General features: G+C 44.9%; 1 protein-coding gene across 6 annotated transcripts in view; it reads left to right on the top strand.

Moving 5' to 3' along the window:
- The window catches only part of RFX4 (regulatory factor X4), a 161613-nt gene that overhangs the window by 42232 nt on the left and 101390 nt on the right, over positions 1-17991 (top strand). For all 6 annotated transcript variants that reach the window (XM_072844240.1, XM_072844242.1, XM_072844235.1 and 3 more), the window contains one exon: positions 7709-7769. In XM_072844240.1, the coding sequence (XP_072700341.1) occupies positions 7709-7769 (61 nt within the window). The remainder of the gene's footprint in view (positions 1-7708; positions 7770-17991) is intronic.

Below are 17991 nucleotides of genomic sequence, written 5' to 3'. Positions count from 1 at the left end.
ACTAAACTTTATCATATTCCCACCGAGTTGTGGACAAAGCCCCCTGCCAATAGCAGAAAGGCATTCTGACAAGTCCCAGAGCAAGAGCAAGGGTACAGGCAGAGTGAGGAGTCCCGGGAGCTGGGGGCGGGGGTTGGGGGGAGAGGGTGGCCTTCACAGGAAGTCCTCCCATGGTGACTTTTAACACTCTGATGGCCCTCATGGGGTGTCTGCTGCAGTGTTCATCCTAGCTGGGAAGCAAAGTGCAAGATTGCTGGCGGCTGATGAGGCCACGGTTTAAGACAACCCCCAGACTCCTCCCTTTCCTCAGCCAACCACTCTGGCATCACAGGCTCCCCTTCCTATCCTCCTTCCTGTCTGTCTGTCCTCTCCTCCCGCTGTCACCTGTGCTTGGAGCACACTGCCAGGGCCCCTCTGTACTTCTGCTTAGTCCCTCCATGGGCTGTAACTACCTGAGGGCAGGGGAGCATGCTTAGTTGTGTCACTGACTATAATAGGGCCTGGTACATAATGGGTGCAGAGTGTTTGTTACGTAAATGGATGTTAGAACAGCAAAATACTGTAAAGTCACTCCAGGTTTTGAGTATTCATAATTTGTTTGCAGTTTCTGGCATTCCAGGACCACTTAACCCTATGAATAGATACTTCCTTCAGATACTCCCTCCCTAATAGAGGAGTTTTTAATTTGTCCACACTTAGAGTACTTCATATGTTCCAAAATTAAAATGCCTTAAAGGTATTCCTTGAGAAGCCTCGGTCCCACCCCTATCTTCCCACCCCTCTGCTCCCTAGAGGTGCATGTTTTTATTTGTTTGTTGTGTATTCCTCCAGTATTTTGTTTCTTTATGCAAATAAAAATTCCAACATATGTTCTTTTTTGGCACTTTTTAATATTTATTTATTTATTTAGATTTTCATTAGTGTATTTGGCAAATCTCACAAATAGCATGCATAATACATCAGTATATAGCTCTCATGTCTTAAATCCTAATATAAGTAATTTTTATTTTTATTTTTTGTATATTTTTTATTGGAGTTCGATTTACCAACATACAGTACAACACCCAGTTTAAAAAAAAAGAGAGAGATTTTATTTTTAAGTAATCTCTATGAAACCCAATGTGGGGCCTGAACCCACAAGCCAGGGCCAAGAGTTGCATGCTCCAGTGACTGAACCAGCCAGGCACCCCGTTTTTTTGCCACTTTCTAACCTAGAAAAAGAGAGCAGCTCATATGCATTTTGCTGTGGCTTGCTTTTTTCACTTAATAAGAAACCCCGGGGTGTCCCGTATCATCAGTAAACGCAGAGAGCATCCTCATTCTTTTCTTGTTTTTCATCTTTTTTTCCCCCAGTTGTGTAGCTTTCTGCTGTGAGGATGTATCGTAATTTAGTTCACCAGATGAGCGCCGGGTGTTCTGGATCTTTACCATTACAGACAAGCTGCAACGACTAACCTTGCGTTTGGTCATTCCTCGCGTGTCCACGTGTAGCTGTGGGCTCTGTTCCCAGACGTGGGACTGCGGGATAAAGGGCCTGTGGGATTTCAGGAGGTTCTGCCAATGACCTCCTCAGGGGGAGGCACCATTTCTCACGCACCCCCCACGAGGTGGGAGGGGACCTGCTTCCTGAAGCTTCGCAGCAGAGTTGTGTGGTCGAGGTTTGGATCGTTGCCAATCGGATTGAGAAATGGTATTTTAGGGCAGTTTTCATTTTCACTAATTGAGATTAATCATCTCTTCACATCTCAAGAACATTTGTATTTTTTCCATCAACTGTGTGTCAGATGCTTTGCCTATTTTTTTCCTCTTGGTTCTTAGTCTTTTCCCTTCTGATTTTATTGGTGCGCTCTGCGGTGGGAGATGAGATAGTTGTCTGTGGCATGAGTGCAATTTTCCCAAGCACATTATTATCTTTCTACTTAAGGTCTAGGGTTTTTTTCATCCCCACATAGAAGTTTTGGATTTCTTACGTAGGAAAATTTACCAATATTTTCTTTTATGGCTTTTGGGTTTTGTATCAAAATTTTGTATCAAAAAGAAAGACTTTTTCTTGCTCCAGGGTTCTGAAGGAATTCACCCCGAGGAGTTAAAAGGAGGCAGGTGTGGGCCCCCTCAGAGCAGTGCTGCCAACATCACAGTCTTGTTTGGGACTTAGCCCTGTTCCCACGGGGAAAAGGGTTTACTGCCAGGGGCTGATGCCCACTGCCAAAGGCCTAGGTCCAGACACCCTGATCATCAGCTGGTGTCCTTCGTAGTGGCAGGGAAGGGGCTGGATAAAGGGAAATGAAATGTTTGGCAGCCCCATGTTTCCAACAGGTGAGGTCTGGCCAGGTGCAGTCAGGTTAGTGTAATGAAAGGAAATAGAATTAGAACTTTGAAGTGAAATTTGAGACTTACATAAACTTGAACCTTTCCTGGGACTTGAAAAGAAGTAATTAATTTAGAAACTTTCTCCCTCAATATTAAACTCTGCCACACTGGCTCCAGGCAGGAAATAGTCTAGAATGGGCTCCCAAATATCGTGAATTCAATCAGCAGATATTAGGCAGATAATATGTTCCCTAAGATGTTTAGTGCAGTATTAAAGGTTGCACGAGAGTGAGGCTCATAATGTTTGGGTTCAGAAAGTTTCTTTTATTTTTTTTTTAAGATTTTATTTATTAACTCATGAGACACACACAGAGAGAGAGGCAGAGACACAGGCAGAGGGAGAAGCAGGCTCCCTGCAGGGAGCCTGATGCGGGACTTGATCCCAGGACCCCGGGGTCATGCCCTGAGCTGCAGGCAGATGTTCAACCATGGAGCCAGCCGGGGGTTCCAGGAAGTTTCGATGCTAACTAGACTGGGCCTTCTGTCTCCACCACTAGCTGGTCGACCTCATACAGATTGCTTCCCACTTCTCTGAACCTCCATTTCTTTCTCTGTAAAGGGGGACAATATTAATAATCAGTCCTAAAATTGATTAAGCACTAAGTGTGCCTCAAGCCCTGTATTTGATGTTTCATGTACATTAAGCCATCGGTCTTGGTCAGCTCTGAAAATTCAATTCAGAGAAGTAAAGAATGCCCGGCACATTATAAATCCTCGGCCAAGATTCTCTGGGAGTATTATTATTTGTATGCTTATGAAATCAGATGGGTAGGCATAATTTCATTCATTCATTCATTCATTCATTCATTCATTCATTCATTCTACAAATACTTCGGGGGCCCGGCCCAGGGTGGATACTGGAGCCACAGTGGCAAGGCAGTCTGTGCTCCACGGAGCTTACCAACTAGCAAGGCAGGCAGGCTGGCGGGCAGGCAGTGGCCACATCCCGTGAGGACTTTGCTAGGGGCCAGCCAGGGTGCGGGGAATGCCAGGAGGAGCAAAGAGCCCTGTCCCAGAGATCGGGCTTGCCAAACGTGGCCTTCTGGACAGGATGGGGATCCAGGTGCATTGCCCCTCCAGAAGAGTATTCTAGTACATACTATATTGTTACTATTACAGTAATAACTGTTATAACTGTCATGGTAATAGGGAATACTTAGGTAGCATGTATCTTGTGCCAGGAGTGGTTAATTAATCCTTACAATATGTGCCTGGTGTTTTTATCCCTGTTTTTTCAGAAAGGAAATTAAGGTACCAAAAGGTTGTTTGAGGTCACACAGCTGGCAAGTGCTGGAGCCTGGAAATTTGGCCTCTGAGTTTCTATTGAGAGGTGGATCCACAGAGGGAACGGAGGTTCTCGCCACGGGGAATTGGACTGAGATTCCCACAGTGTGTTTGGAGGCCACAGAGGGAGAGCAGGACAGAGTGGCAGTGAGCAGCATCCTGCCGTCTGGTTTTAAGCAGACGGCTGCTCTCTGGCTCTGGTAGGATGAGCAGGGTGGGTGTTGAGAATGAATGGCCCCGCCTGTGCTGTGAGTGCCTCCAGGACTCTTGCTGGCCTGAAATTATGGGGTGAATCTTATTTGGCTTGAGGCTTTTTTGCCTGTTAAAAAGAAAAAGCATTTGGCAGAACCAGTTCCTAAAGTTTCTATCAACCATGGTTATTTCCTTCTCCTAAAAATGTGCTCTCCTGTCCCCGTCACCCAGATGGCCCCAGCCCCTCCTTCAGCTACCAAGGCTCAAGTCACATCCCACATTTGGTGCTGCTCTGCAATCCTGGATTTGCCCTTACATTTTATTTGCTGATAATTTGACTCTGAACTTAAGAGAGCAGAGACCATGTCTGTCTGTCTTGCCCTTTCGCCCCTGGCACAGGGCTGAAATGAATTGGATGAATGAATGAAATGAGTAACCAGCACTTCTGGCGAATTGGGATTGACAGATGTCAAATAGGGGAAGCCCGGCTGTGACACACACACCACCCCCTTTTGGAAGAAAGAAGCTGGACATTCAGACCCTGAGCACAGAGGCCCTAGTGGTCTAGACAGGGGCCTGCAGAGGTGGAAGGCACTTCTCTAATGACTAAGCTGGTGGGCATAGCATTCTTGGGAGGAAAATGGTGAGGTGGCGTACAAAAACTGATGCATGTGCCTGGCTTAAGTACTTAGCCAATAAGTGCTATTATTATTGTTACGGTATTCTTAATGTGTCTAGTTTTTAACATATATTTAATTTTCAACCCGTCCTTGTGACGGGTAATTTCAATGGCCCTGTAAAGTGACCATTTACAAATGAAGAAAAATGAGGGGTTTGCTTGGTCACAGCCAGGAAGTTTTGGCATTCATTCTAGAACATAGATCTTTTGATATCTAGTCCAGCTCGACTGAAATGCTGAAATTTAAAGAAACAAGGGGGAAAAGTCTGCCAGTTCTAGTGGGAGTAGAAATGTTCATTGTGGTCCAGTATAAGATAAGAGGGATATTTAGGTTGCATATATGCTTTTCCTTGTTTAAAAAAAAAGCTCAATTTATCCTGTTTTTTAATGTAAACTTTTATTAATTTTCAATTATTGGCTTAGTATAATTCCTAGGAATTGGGTTGTGAGGTCAAGTGACTGGACATTGTAGATGGCTCTCAACATTACTGCCAACTTGCTTACCAAAAGCTTTGTACGAGTTAACCCTACCTTCAGAGAAGTATGTGACTGTCAGTTTTACCACTTACGCACCAGGATTGGGGATTATCATTACTTAAAATTTTTGTTACTCTCAGAGATGTAAAGCTGTGCCTCATTATTATTTTCTTATTTCTTTGTGAACAACTGAGGTCAAGAATTGTTTTTTATGTCTGTCTATATTCTTGTGAGATTCATGTATTCATGCTCCTTATTATGCTATTTATTTTTCAAAGATAGTTTGAAGACATTTGTGGAAGGCCGACTCAACTATTTAAGTGCTGAGTGGAAGGCCCTGGTAGGAGAAAACAGAGGGATGACTGAGATACCATCCGTCCCTGCCTTCTTAAGTAGGATTCTGAAGTTGGAGAGATGGATGTGGCTAAACTGTCCAACTGAGAGACTAGTAATGGGTTGTAGAAGAATGCCTGGCTGGGAGAGTATCAGGGGAGGCTTCAAAGAGGTAGTATCATTTATTCTAGGCTGGAAAGGCTGAGATACATTTAGAAGGAACTCTAGGTTGACAAAGCACATGAGCAGGTGTAAAGCCCATGATGTCCTAGGACCGTAACTTTGTCCCTGAGAACATTTAGTGCGATGTTAGGATGGTTTTGGCGGCAGGGAAGAGATATCAGATGAAAAGAGATGTTATCAACTAAGAAAATTTCATTATCTCACAAAACAGAGATGCAGCTGTTTTAGGGATCGGCTAATCAGGCACCACATGACACTCAGAACCCCCAGTCCTCCCCCTTCCCTCTCTACTACCTCAGTGTGGATTTCACCCGCTGGGTGCTCACTTCCCAGTTGAAAGCTCGCTGCCTCACTATGGTGTCTGCTCAGCCACGTTCAGACACAGGATAGGCCAGACCATCCCATCTGTTTGTTTGCTTTTGCATAAAACAAAGATACTCATTTTTTCACAGTTTTGGAGGCCAGAAGTTCAAAATCAAGGCCTCCAATTCCTTTTTATTAGGGAAAAATATCCCTGAAGCCTTCAGAGAGCTTCTCCTAAGTCAGATAGGTCAGCACCATGTCACCTGCTGCAACTACCCTATCAGTGGCTCGATGGGTAGATTTAAATTAACATTCACCTCTCTCTATGATTTGAGGGAGAATCCCCCTCCTTGAGCACATGGTGCCCTCTAAACTACAATTCTGTTAATAAAGAAAAAGCTGAGTATATACAGTCATTGCATAAGCAACAGCAGCATCTGCCATTGTACTTATCAATAGACACATTAATCAGAATTATAGCAAATATTTTCTGAACTCAACTTTATTAAGCTAATTTAAGAATTTCTTTTCATTAAGCATATTTCATTTTCTTCTACTTTCATTTTTGTTTTCCTTAAATCTTTTTTATGGATACAGATTCTTTTCCACATAAAATTTATGCCACGGATTTATTTTGCTGACCATTTTACATGTTCTTAATAAATTTCATTGATTACATTTGTAGGTTTTGACATCATTAATTTTCTTTTGAGACTGCTATCCACACCAGTCTTATTGGGTCAAATTTTATGGATCAAGAAATTTTATGTTGACTATTTCTATCAATAATCTTTATTAGGAATTGGATGAGGGGATCCCTAGGTGGCGCAGCGGTTTGGCGCCTGCCTTCGGCCTAGGGCGCGATCCTGGAGACCCGGGATCGAATCCCACGTCGGGCTCCCGGTGCATGGAGCCTGCTTCTCCCTCTGCCTGTGTCTCTGCCTCTCTCTCTCTCTCTGTGACTATCATAAATAAAAAAAAAAAAAAAGGAATTGGATGAGGCTAATTATATGTATTTCTTAGTTAATCCATGATTAAATTGTGAGCAGTTATTCTTAGATGCAAAGATCCATCCATTGTTCAGAGTGCTGTGTTTCAAAGTCCACAAACCAGAACCTTACAGTCCAAATCTGGCCTGATGCCTGTTTTCATAGGGCTTATGCTAAGAATGGTTTTTACAGATTAAATATTTGTAATATGTCCAATGGTAGAGAATATGAACTTTGAACCCCAGTTGAGAAAACTGTTGCTTCCTCCCCCAAAACAATTTCATTATTCTTATTAGTAGACCTATATTACAAAACTGGACTTAATTACTTACTATTATTATATTTTGAATTTTATCTATAAAAGCTTTGTGGAAATTTGCTTACTCTCTTATGATATAAATAGGACATGATATATTTAATTTTGCTTCTTGGCCCCCAAACCTTAAAATATTTAGTATCTGGCCCAGGAAAAGTTTGCCAGCCCCCTGCTCTGTGACAGCACTATCCTGATTCTTCTGGGCACTTACACTCCCCATCCCTTACCCCACACGGTTCCGTGAGGGTTACCTGGAGCAAATGGTGAATTCTTAACCTCAGAATCATAGTCAGGTGTCCAGCTGCAGTTGGAAAATAGTAAATTGGGCGAACACAGTCATATTGCTCAGTGTTAAAGAGAGACAGCTCTTCAACTCTAATGAATTATGTCAAATAAGAATGCAACGTGCTCTACGAGTTTTCTGTACAAGTCCGTTTCCAACCTTTTTCCTTATTCAAGCAATGTCAGAAGAGTCCAATTTTCATTGCTTTCAAAGCATCAGTATCTGAGAGAACCTTGGGACAGTTGAAAGGCCCTTTACTTTTCCTACTGAAGGTCTCTCCTTTTTCTTTTCTTTAACAGATGAGGAAAAAGAAAACAATAGAGCATCCAAGCCCCACTCCACTCCTGCTACTCTGCAATGGTAAGTTCGTTTTCAGCAAGTCCTGTCTTGATGGGGCACTCGCCCAAATGTTGCTTCCTCCCGGTGGAGCAGGGTATCACCGGGAGGTTTGCCATTGCCATGAGAACTTGACATCCAATAGCCCACATGCAATCAATTTAATTTGCAGCTCTGTGTAAAATACTCAACTTAGATCCAGCCTGGAGATTTGGATTTTCATATTTATTGTATTTTGAGGTAGATTTTGTTTTCCATCCCCAAGACACTGGCAAGGACTGGATCCTACATGGATGTTATTAAGTGATTTAATGGAATCCATTGTTACAGTTAATAACATTGCAGCAAATTATAGAAACATAGGTCTTGTTCACCCCTCCCAAATGAGCCTTCAATGGATTAATGCTTAATCACAACTATACTACAATTATTTTAACATTAATAACATGAACAAGCATTTTCTACTTCTGTGGCTTTCTTTTTCATGTTTTGAATTCCTACGCTTGGTGAAATATTTAATGGTTTGAGTGGTTGCTCTCATATTTGAGGTTTACAGGTAAATTCTCCTCTAAGAGCTTCTTCACTTAGAAATCATGTTGTGACTTTGAACACCAGAGCTGTCTATGCCTGAGATTCATCCCTCAAACATCCTGTCAGTTAGGGCTATTCTAGCAGCACAGAGCAGCAAACCTGAGGGGATTAAGGAAGGAAGGGGAGGGGAGGGGAGGAGGAGTGGAGAGAGGAAAGCATGGAGAACTATTATGTGCCAGACTCCATGCCAGGCACTTCCTATAGTGCCTCGTGCCTGGTCTCATTCTCATGATTCTCTGACATTGGCATTGTTATGCCCATTTCACAGATGAGAAAAATAAAGCTTAACCAGTTAAGTCATTGCCTGAATATACAGAGAGCCACACATGGCACAGGCAGGAACCTGGCCGGGTCTCTTCAACTGCAAAGCCCCTGCTTTGGGAGAAAGGAAGACTCGGGATGGATGAGAGGAGAAAACAAATGAGAAGAGGAAGCAGATGGGCTTTAATGAGCAAATCACATTAGATTCTCCTGACTAATCCACACACAGGTGGGAGGAAGACAGCACCAGGGGGAAAGCGATCAGGAGTGTAACTCAATCTCCTCTAACAAGGGTCTCAACAGTTGGCCTGCTTGGCTGCGAGGAGAGCAAGGGTTGTTTCCAAGAGCTTGATTTCCAGATTTTGGCTTGTTTCCATCGTTTTGTCCCTATATTCTTTTTCTCATTGCATTTGCTGCTTTCTGCTTTCTTTAAAATTCTACTCTACTTCCCCAGTCAGGCCTCTGCCGGCACCGTTCCCCCCCAGACTATGGCCACACAAATTCCCACAATGCCAGGGCATCTAACGAGGCAATCATACAAAGGGCTTTGGGCACGGGAGTTTCTAGAAATGCAAAGAATTGGCAGACACTTGGACTTTAACAACCTGAACACGTTGCACATTTCAGAATATAAAATGTGAAGGGGAGTAGAAGAAAATCACCTTATTCATGCCTATTTTTCTATGATTCTCAGCATCTGCCTGACAGTGGTGAGGCAGTAGACAGTGCAGGTTCTTAAGTCAGACTGTCAAATTAACGCCCAGCTGTGCCATGCCCCAGCTGTGTAATCTTGGATGAGGTCCTCAACCTCTCTGTGCCTCAGTCTGTTCATCTGTAGAATGGGGAGAGCAGTAGTATCTAACTCCTGGCGGGGAGGGGGTGGTCATCAAGAGGAAACAAGTTCTTATGGGCAAAGTACTTGAAGCATCTGGCTTCACATTCTGCTAAGTACGACTCCCTAGGAAGGATTCAGACTCAGTAACCAACCTCCCAGCAGTGAGGAAGGATGCCTCATTCCTTGGATTTAACCTGACACACACCATAGCATCTGGGGCTCCCTCCAGGATGTGAGGCAGGCAAGGCTTGTTCAAGGAACCACAGCAGGCAGCTAGTGTGGAGCACAGAGGGTAAGAGGAGAGTTATAAAGAGGAGGTGGGAGAGGGAGCCAAGGAGAGGATCTGTAAACAGGAGGGAAGAAAAAGGAGAACATTTCTCTCTCTCTCTTTTAAAGATGTTGTTTGTTTATTTAGAGAGTAGGGGAAGGGGCAGAGGGAGAGGGAAAGAAAAACTCTCAAGCAGACTCCATGCTGTGCAAGGACCCCACCAGGGCTCAATCCCACAACCACTCAGATCAAGATCTGAGCCAAAACCAAGAGTTGGGCACCCCACTGTCTGAGCCACCCAGGATCCCTGACATTTCTCTCAAATAAGAACAGGGTTGGACGTCTGGTGACTCAGTTGGTTAGACATCTGCCTTTGGCTCAGGTCATGATCCAAATCTTGGGATCAAGTCTGGCATCAGGCCCCCTGTTCCACGGGGAATCTCCCTCTCCCTCTGCCCTTTCCCCCACTCGTGCGCTCTCTCGTTCTCTCTCTCTCTCTTTCTCTCAAATATATAAATAAAAAAAAAAGAACAGAGTCATGCTTGAAACCATGGTGGAAGACACGTGACCTCCTATATAAAGTCGCACATGAGTAAAATTTTCAGAGTGTAGTTTCAGTACAAATGCTTAGCCTCAAAAGGGACTGGATGCAGCCTCCATTTCACCAGGGAAAGTGACATCATTCAGACTGCGCTCCCTTTCTGCTCTGGCCACCAGCGAGTTCAGAGCTAAAGCTGATGTTCATGTACTTTTCCACCTCTTTCCTTTGTCTGATTTTCTTCTCTTTTTCTTTTTAAGATTTTATTTATTTATTCATGAGAGACACACAGAGAGAGAGGCAGAGACACAGGCAGAGGGAGAAGCAGGCCCCATGCAGGGAGCCCGATGTGGGACTCGATCCTAGGACTCCAGGATCAAGCCCTGGGCAGAAGGCAGGGGCTAAACCGCTGAGCCACCAAGGGATCCCTCTTCTCTTTTTTTTTGTTAGCTTTTTAGAAAAAAGCAAGATACAAATACATTCGATAAATACATATTTTTTTATTTTCTTTTATTTGCACAAGTGATGTTTCCTTGTTTAAAAACCAAAACATCATTGATAAGGTCAACGTATGTTCTCCATTGTAGTTCCTGCCTCTCCTCCAGGGCAACCCTGTGACCAGCAGAGAGCATGCATGTGTGTTTCCAGTCTCTTGCCTATGCATTTACTTGCTTATGTACCAACAGAAGTTTCTGAATTGTGATTTTCAAAATTTCATGTTTGCGCCTTTCCAAAAAGAATGCAGACATATCACACTAGAGATACTGTCCTACAACCTGTCACACTGTATTGATCCACAACTGGCTCATTCCTCACTGGAGTGTCCCGAAGCCATACCCATGTGAGTCCTTGGAGAACAACCTCATTTTTTCTGCTGTGCATAGTTCCATGTAAAACAGCAGCAGATAGATTTCACCACTTTCCTCTTGATGGACATTTAGTTTGTGTCCAAATCTCATCTTTGCCCTACAAACAAGGCTGCAAAGAACATCTTCATCTTTGCCCCCTTTGCACATCTGTGGGGATGTTCTCCACGTCAATGTCAAGATGTGGAAGTGTTGGGTGCCCAGAAAATGTTAATGGGACTACAATTTGCCTGCTAAATGGCTTTATCATTTTATGTCTTCACCCACAGTACAAAGTACTTTTAAAAAATAATAGTAATGGGCACCTGACTGGCTCAGTTGGTTAAATGTCTGACTCTTGATTTGGGCTTAGGTCATAATCTTAGGGTCATGAAATTGAGCCCATCAGGCTCCATTCTGGGTGTGGAGCCTGCTTGGGACTCTTTCTCCTTTTCCCTCTGCACCCCCACCGTCCACCTCTCTCTCTCTCTAAAAAAAAAAAAAACCTGGCTCCGCACCATGGCATCTGTTTCTTTGAGGCACTTGCTTCCTTCCTGCTGTCCCCTGTCTGCAATGGCAGTGTGCAACCCCTCAAGACCATGATGGGGGCAGGCCAGAAAAGGACACTGGTCTCCAGGCCACGGCGGCCCAACAGTGCTGAGCTCTCCTGGGACACTTGGCTTTAGGAAGTGAGTTAGGAGCTATTCGCTTCTCCACCTTCTCCCTCCTTGCCATGAGCCCCACCCCCCATCACCCTCGAGACCACCCCCACTCCAAGAACAAATAATACAGTGGCCGAGCAGCCTAAAATAATTGGGGCCACGTGATCTGGAGGCAGCTCCCAGCAGAAAACAGGCAAATATTGTCAAATGCCTTCTGCCAAACACTTTCCAGCATCCTTGGTCACGAGGGTTAGTAAAGCCCAAGCCGCTGGGGATGGTGAGCGCTGCTGGAATCCCAGCCACACAATAACCTCTATTCACTCAGAGGATTTGGGAATGGAAAGCAGCCTGTTGTACCATCCTGGCCTGCTTGCTGCCAGTGCATGTCCCCTTGCACAGCCCCGCCCTCTTACACACCTCCCTGCCGCCTGTGTCACTTCTGGCTCCTGGTGTGCCAATCAGGGTGGAGGCATCGCCCCTTCCACAAACTTATGGAGGAAGGGAGGCCCTTCCCCACAGGAAGAGGATAGAAGGCCAAATTGTCACTTTGTTGGGAGACATTTTTCTTTCTTTCAAAAAAATTAAAATGAGGTCTTGAGTGATTGATGGCCTTTCAATATTTCAAACTAATATAAAGCAAAATAAATTTTGTGTTTCTCTTTAAAATTCCCTTGGAGGCCAGAGGCAAAAAGGTGGGTTTGGTGCTGTTCCAAAGAAGCATGTTGAAACTTTGGACCAGGTCACAGCTCTCAGACCAGAGTCATTGCATGTGACTAATACCAGGTGTTTTGTACCCATTTCTGACTTGATCCTTCATTCCACAGTGACATAGCATTATTTGCTTCCAAAATACAAGTTAGGCCACCTTGTTCCAGAAAGGGAGGCTGAACATTTCTAGCTCTGACAACAGCCAGGGATGTCAGATAATGCCGGTCAGTGTGGCAGTACCCCGTGGGAAGCCCTCTGCTAGATAGAGGAAAATAAGAAAGCAGGACAACATGAAGGGATGAAGGGCGGGTCTCAGGGAATGAGAAGCTGTGTTGTGGAGCTAGGATCCTTTTTTTTTTTAAGTATTTTGTGCTGTGGTTAGGGTATAATAAGGTAATACCATTTGAGTGGGCAATTTTGTAGCCCCACTAATGTTTTCCCATGTACCACCATCACCTCCACTTCTTGACACCAACACGGAGAACATGCCCACAGGTGTGCAACGGGGCATATGAGGATTTTCTTTGAGGCTCTGTTTGTCATGGTGACATAGAAATAAGTAGAGACAGGGAAGTGATGAAAAGGGAATATCCTGGGGGATATTTTATGCTAGAGTATGGTACCCACATGACTTAGGCCATCAGTGGTGGCCACCAGAGCTCAGGGCTGCCAGAAGCATTGGTAACATTAGAGAACTTGTGACACTGAGCTGTTGTAAAAAAAGAAGAAGAAAGAAGAAGAAGAAGAAGGAGGAGGAGGAGGAGGAGGAGGAGGAGGAGGAGGAGGAGGAGGAAGAAGAAGAAGAAGAAGAAGAAGAAGAAGAAGAAGAAGAAGAAGAAGAAGAAGAAGACTTTAACCCAAAAAATGAGCATAAGGATTCTAGAACCTGGCTAACCCCAGGCCTTTCTGGAATAGTAACCCAGTAGCTTGTAGGCCAGAAACAGGTTACAGATTAGATTATTCCAGGTCCTGTTCTGTCATTACAAGGACAGCACAAAATCTCTGATGTGGCCTGTTGCTCAGCATCAGCCAAAACTACAGGTTAGGTAGGCTTGCACCAGGTGACATCACCAGATGAGCTCTCTTGCTCTTTATGAAAACTTTGTAGAGGTTGCAGGACTGTTACCCCTATTTAAAGAGGAGGAAACCAAGGCAGGCAACTGAACACAAGAGAGGGTCACAGTCTCACTCCAGCTGAGCAGGGGGATGCCCAGAAGGCCCTTGAAGGGGAAGCAGAGCCAGCTGACGTCCTGGGGGAAATTACCAGATCACCTGAATACATGTCTCTGGTTGGCTTGTCTACCCAGAAGTAATTTGTGGACTTAACTGCTGTTTAACAAAGTAGATTGGGGGGGTCCCTGGGTGGCTCAGCGGTTTAGCGTCTGCCTTTGGCCTAGGGTGCGATCCTGGAGTCCCGGGATCGAGTTCCACGTCAGGCTCCCAGCATGGAGCCTGCTTCTCCCTCCTCCTGTGTCTCTGCCCCTCTCTCTCTCTCTCTCTCTCTCTCTCTCTCTATCATAAATAAATAAATAAATAAATCTTTAAAAAAAAAGTAGATTGGGGTTTTTGTTTGTTTGTTTTGGCTTTTTATAGCATCAGCCTCCGAGCTAGCCAGAGCCAAAGCCCACCGTTCTGGACGTTTTTATTGCCTGGTGGTGGTGTTCTCTCTTTGGTTCCCTTCTTCTTCTGATCAACTGTCAGCTTCCTAAAGGCAGTGGAAGGGATTGTGTGTTGGTGTTCACTGCTGTATTCTATAATGCCTGGCACATAGTAGGTGTTCAATAAATGTGTGCTGGCTCACCAACCAAATGAGTGTCAGTCCATCGCACATAGTGAGGGCTTTAGAAGCCTCATACCTGAGTCTATGCTCCAAGCTGGGCTTTTCCCAGCAGTGACTTTGGGCATCACTTTGTCTTCCTGGCCCTCCCTTTTCTCCTCCATGACGTGGAGATAATGTTACCCGTCTTGCTCAAGGAGTAATGGCAAATATGAATATCCCTGGCACAGTGGAAGCACTTGAACATATAAATCAAACATATTCATCTTAATTAGGGTTTTTTTTTTAATCACTTGGGTCTTAAGATTTTTTTTTTTAAAGTTTTTTCTGATTTGTGCAAAAGTCTGCTTTCCTTCCTTCCCACCACCTCCTGTCTTCTTCCTTCTGTAGTGTTGACTGTGTGCAGGGCATAGTGCCAGGAACTCTGCTAACATAAACAGGGATTCGATTTGGTTCCTACCTTCTGAGGACTCTCAGTCTAAGATATAAAATGTTCCTGAATATTCCACAATAATCTAGAGTAATACTGACAGGTGCCCTTATCCAGTGTTCCCTCTGCCAGCCGGAGGGCTGTGGATTCTTGGTTAGTCCCTTTGCAGCCTGGGGAGATGGGTACTGGGTTTTATTCGCATCATTTTACCGAGGAGAGAGGCAAGAGTCTGGGAGGTCAAGCAGCAGAGCCGAGAAGGTAGCGCCTGTGAGCTATAGAGGTGGGATTTCAACCCAGCAACCCCTTGTCTCTGAACCCATGCTGTTTCTCAGCAAAGGCTGTTGGAGCTGCAAAAAGATCTAAAGAGCTGTGAAAATCTCCAGCAAGTGGTAAAAGCTTTGGGGGCAGAGGCTGTGCCTCCTGTCAAAAACATTCTCCTCTACAGATGTGACTCTGTAGCTGGGAGGTGCCCGTTGCAGCGCTCTGCGTGCTGTTGAGTGGATGGACACATGAATCTGGCAGGAAGAAGAACTGATGAAGAGGCCATCCTCGGATGGGGTTGGATGGGAATTAAACATCATGTCAGGGGAGGAAATCCGAGCTGAGCCTTGGGTGCCAGGGGAGGCACGGCAGAGGGCTCACCTCCCATGGTAGGAACACCATGGAACACTGCGGGGAGGGAGAATGTGGCAAGATCAACTGTCCAGCTGGCAGGAGAGCAGTGTGTGTACCGAGGAGCAGGTCGAGAGAAGCCTGGAGAAGTAGTCAGGGGTCAGACGTGGGGGCCTTAGATGCCAAGGGGGGGTATTAGGGCTCCTCCACAGAGGCAGAGGGGAGCCACTGATGGGTTTAGATGACCATCTGGCTTCTGATCACTTAGCAAGTCTGTTTTCACAGATTTTTCAGCCTCGGGTGGCTCTGACAAACTCAGTAACAAGTTGCTATGTTCAGCAAAGTTTTAAAAGATCCTGCTGGCTAATTTTCTGGTAAAATAGAGGAGAAAGTTTCTGTTTATAGATGTGCCTGCAAGCACCCGGGAAGTGGAGACTGAACCAGGAGCCCATCTGTCCATGAAAGAGAACAGGAGAAAGGCAGGGACAGTCACATGGGTGCTGCTGTGGTTGGTCCTCACTGCAAGGTGCTGAACGAAGCTTCCTCCCATGGCCCGTGGTGCTGCGGCCTGAAACCTCGTGAGGAGGTCGTTTTCAAAAAGTATACCGCAGATAATGACTCCTGTTGGCTACTAGACTGCGTTCATTATCTCCGCATAATAGGATGGGCTCAATTCAAATATGATCAAGTTATTAAATAGAAGATCAGAAAATGGAAGAAGTGGGGAATTTTTTGGTGATCATTAAAAATATCCAGGTATAATGGAGTATTGTTCACCACGGCAGACTAATGATGTCCTCTCCAAGTGAGGAGGAGAAGGGGAAGTTTCATCAGATATGAAGAGAAATAATTAACTGCCTTTCTTTCTGCCATGCCTTGGTCAGCGAAGCAGACATTCCAATTAGCAACTTCAGCATACACACAGACCTCTGGATTCTGTAAGGAGGTTTGGGGAAAGGTATCGTGACGCTCTTTCTGTGGAAACTCATCAAGCATCAAAGTTGCCCCGAATGCCAGTTCCGTCTATTCATTTGTAGAGCTTATTAAAATGCTTCATAGTCATAAGCCACTCAGATACCTTGAGGCGAAGAAGCTCTGGGTAAGAGGAACAAAACGTGGGTAGAAACGTACTTATTTACAAGGCTCTGGCCTTTGGCAGGTAACTGCTTAATTAACTCAGCCTGTGTGAACCCTGACTTACACCCATCTGGATTCAAAAAGTTCCTTGCTGCTATGGTTTCATTCACTGGGATGTATTTCAATGTTGGTCTTATATTTTAAGGCTGAGCCCTTGGCCATACTTGGTGAGCAAACAAGTCACGAGGACATCAAGTAGAAACTGAGGCAAGGGGACTTGTGTAAAGTAGCTCCTCCTAAGAAGGGGGAGCCAGGAAGTTACCTGGGAGCCTGTGCTTTTTAAGGCCACGATTTCCCCACCAGAATGCCCCTACAGTTCTTAGTCATGAGGAAAGGGGCCCCCAGCATCCACTCAGCCCAGTCAGGAACCTGACAGCTGCCCTTGGTTGCTCCTATCCATCTCACATCTGGCAACATGAGAATCACACCCTAAATGTTATCTCTGCCCCCACGGCCACTCCTTCAATTCACACCCCATCACTTCTTGCCTGGACTCTTGCAGTATCTCCTAGCTGGTCTCATTTGTTCATTCATTCATTCAACAAGATATTACTTAGCCACCATGTGCCAGGCCTCGCTGGTCAGCCTTGGCCTCCTACCATGGTGGTGCCACAATGACCTTTCCAAAGAATGAATCTGATCATGCTGTGACCGTGCTTAAGAAAATGTAACTGGCCCCCTGTCATTTTAAAGGATCTGATGCCTTTCATAAGGTGAACTCTGGCTTGCATGGCATGCATGTTGAACGTACCCACAGATTTTTCTGGCCAAAATTAAGTTTAGGAAATCATTAGCCAAGGATAAGCAAAAAAAGATACTTCCGCCTCCCTCCCCAGTTTGTCCTGCACAAAGTTGCAGTTGCCCAAGTTGTTGGTGTGTGTGTGTGTGTGTGTGTGTGTGTGTGTGTTAGACTGGAAAATGTTCCACCATAGTCCAGAGAGTTGAAATCAAAACTTGGAAAGGAAATTGCTTAATATTAGGACTCTAAGTAGTCTGAGATGAAACCCATGAAACTTGAGTGTTTTTTGCTTTTATTGTTGTATTCTTTTACAGTCAATACACAGGTGCCTAATAGAGCATATTAAGCTTTAAATTAATATTAGTGACTGTTGTTATGATGATTATTTCTGCAGCATCCCAGAAACACTCTGTTCTTCTCTCCTCTGAGCCCTTATTTTTTCAGTTCTCTGAGTTCTGCTCTGTCATTCCCTATAACATTTTGGTAGTGACTCTTGAACTCCAGGGTTTGCTTAACTCCTATGCCAGGCCATATTCTCTTGTGGGCACTGAAAGATTCTCCATACCCCCTCCTCCATGGGTTTGTGTTTTCAGAGGTTCCTCTGCAACCCCCTTCTCCACTCAAATCATTGTCTCCATCATCCAAAGCACATGCCTGTGTGTCTCTCATTCCTGCTATGCCCCTCTCCTGGAACGCCCTCTATCTATCCAAGCAAGGATACCACAGTGATTTAGAGTAAGATTCTCCTACTTACTGGTTGCATGACCATGGGCACACGAGTTCCACTCTCTGAGCCACCGTTTTGTCATCTAAAACATGGCTGTAATTCCTACTTTCCATCCT

This window comes from Canis lupus, chromosome 11 (genome assembly GCF_048164855.1).
Source record: "Canis lupus baileyi chromosome 11, mCanLup2.hap1, whole genome shotgun sequence".
In the NCBI taxonomy this organism is placed as follows: domain Eukaryota; kingdom Metazoa; phylum Chordata; class Mammalia; order Carnivora; family Canidae; genus Canis; species Canis lupus.
The sequence above is the reverse complement of the archived record's forward strand: the minus strand, read 5'-3'. Positions and strand labels throughout refer to the sequence as shown.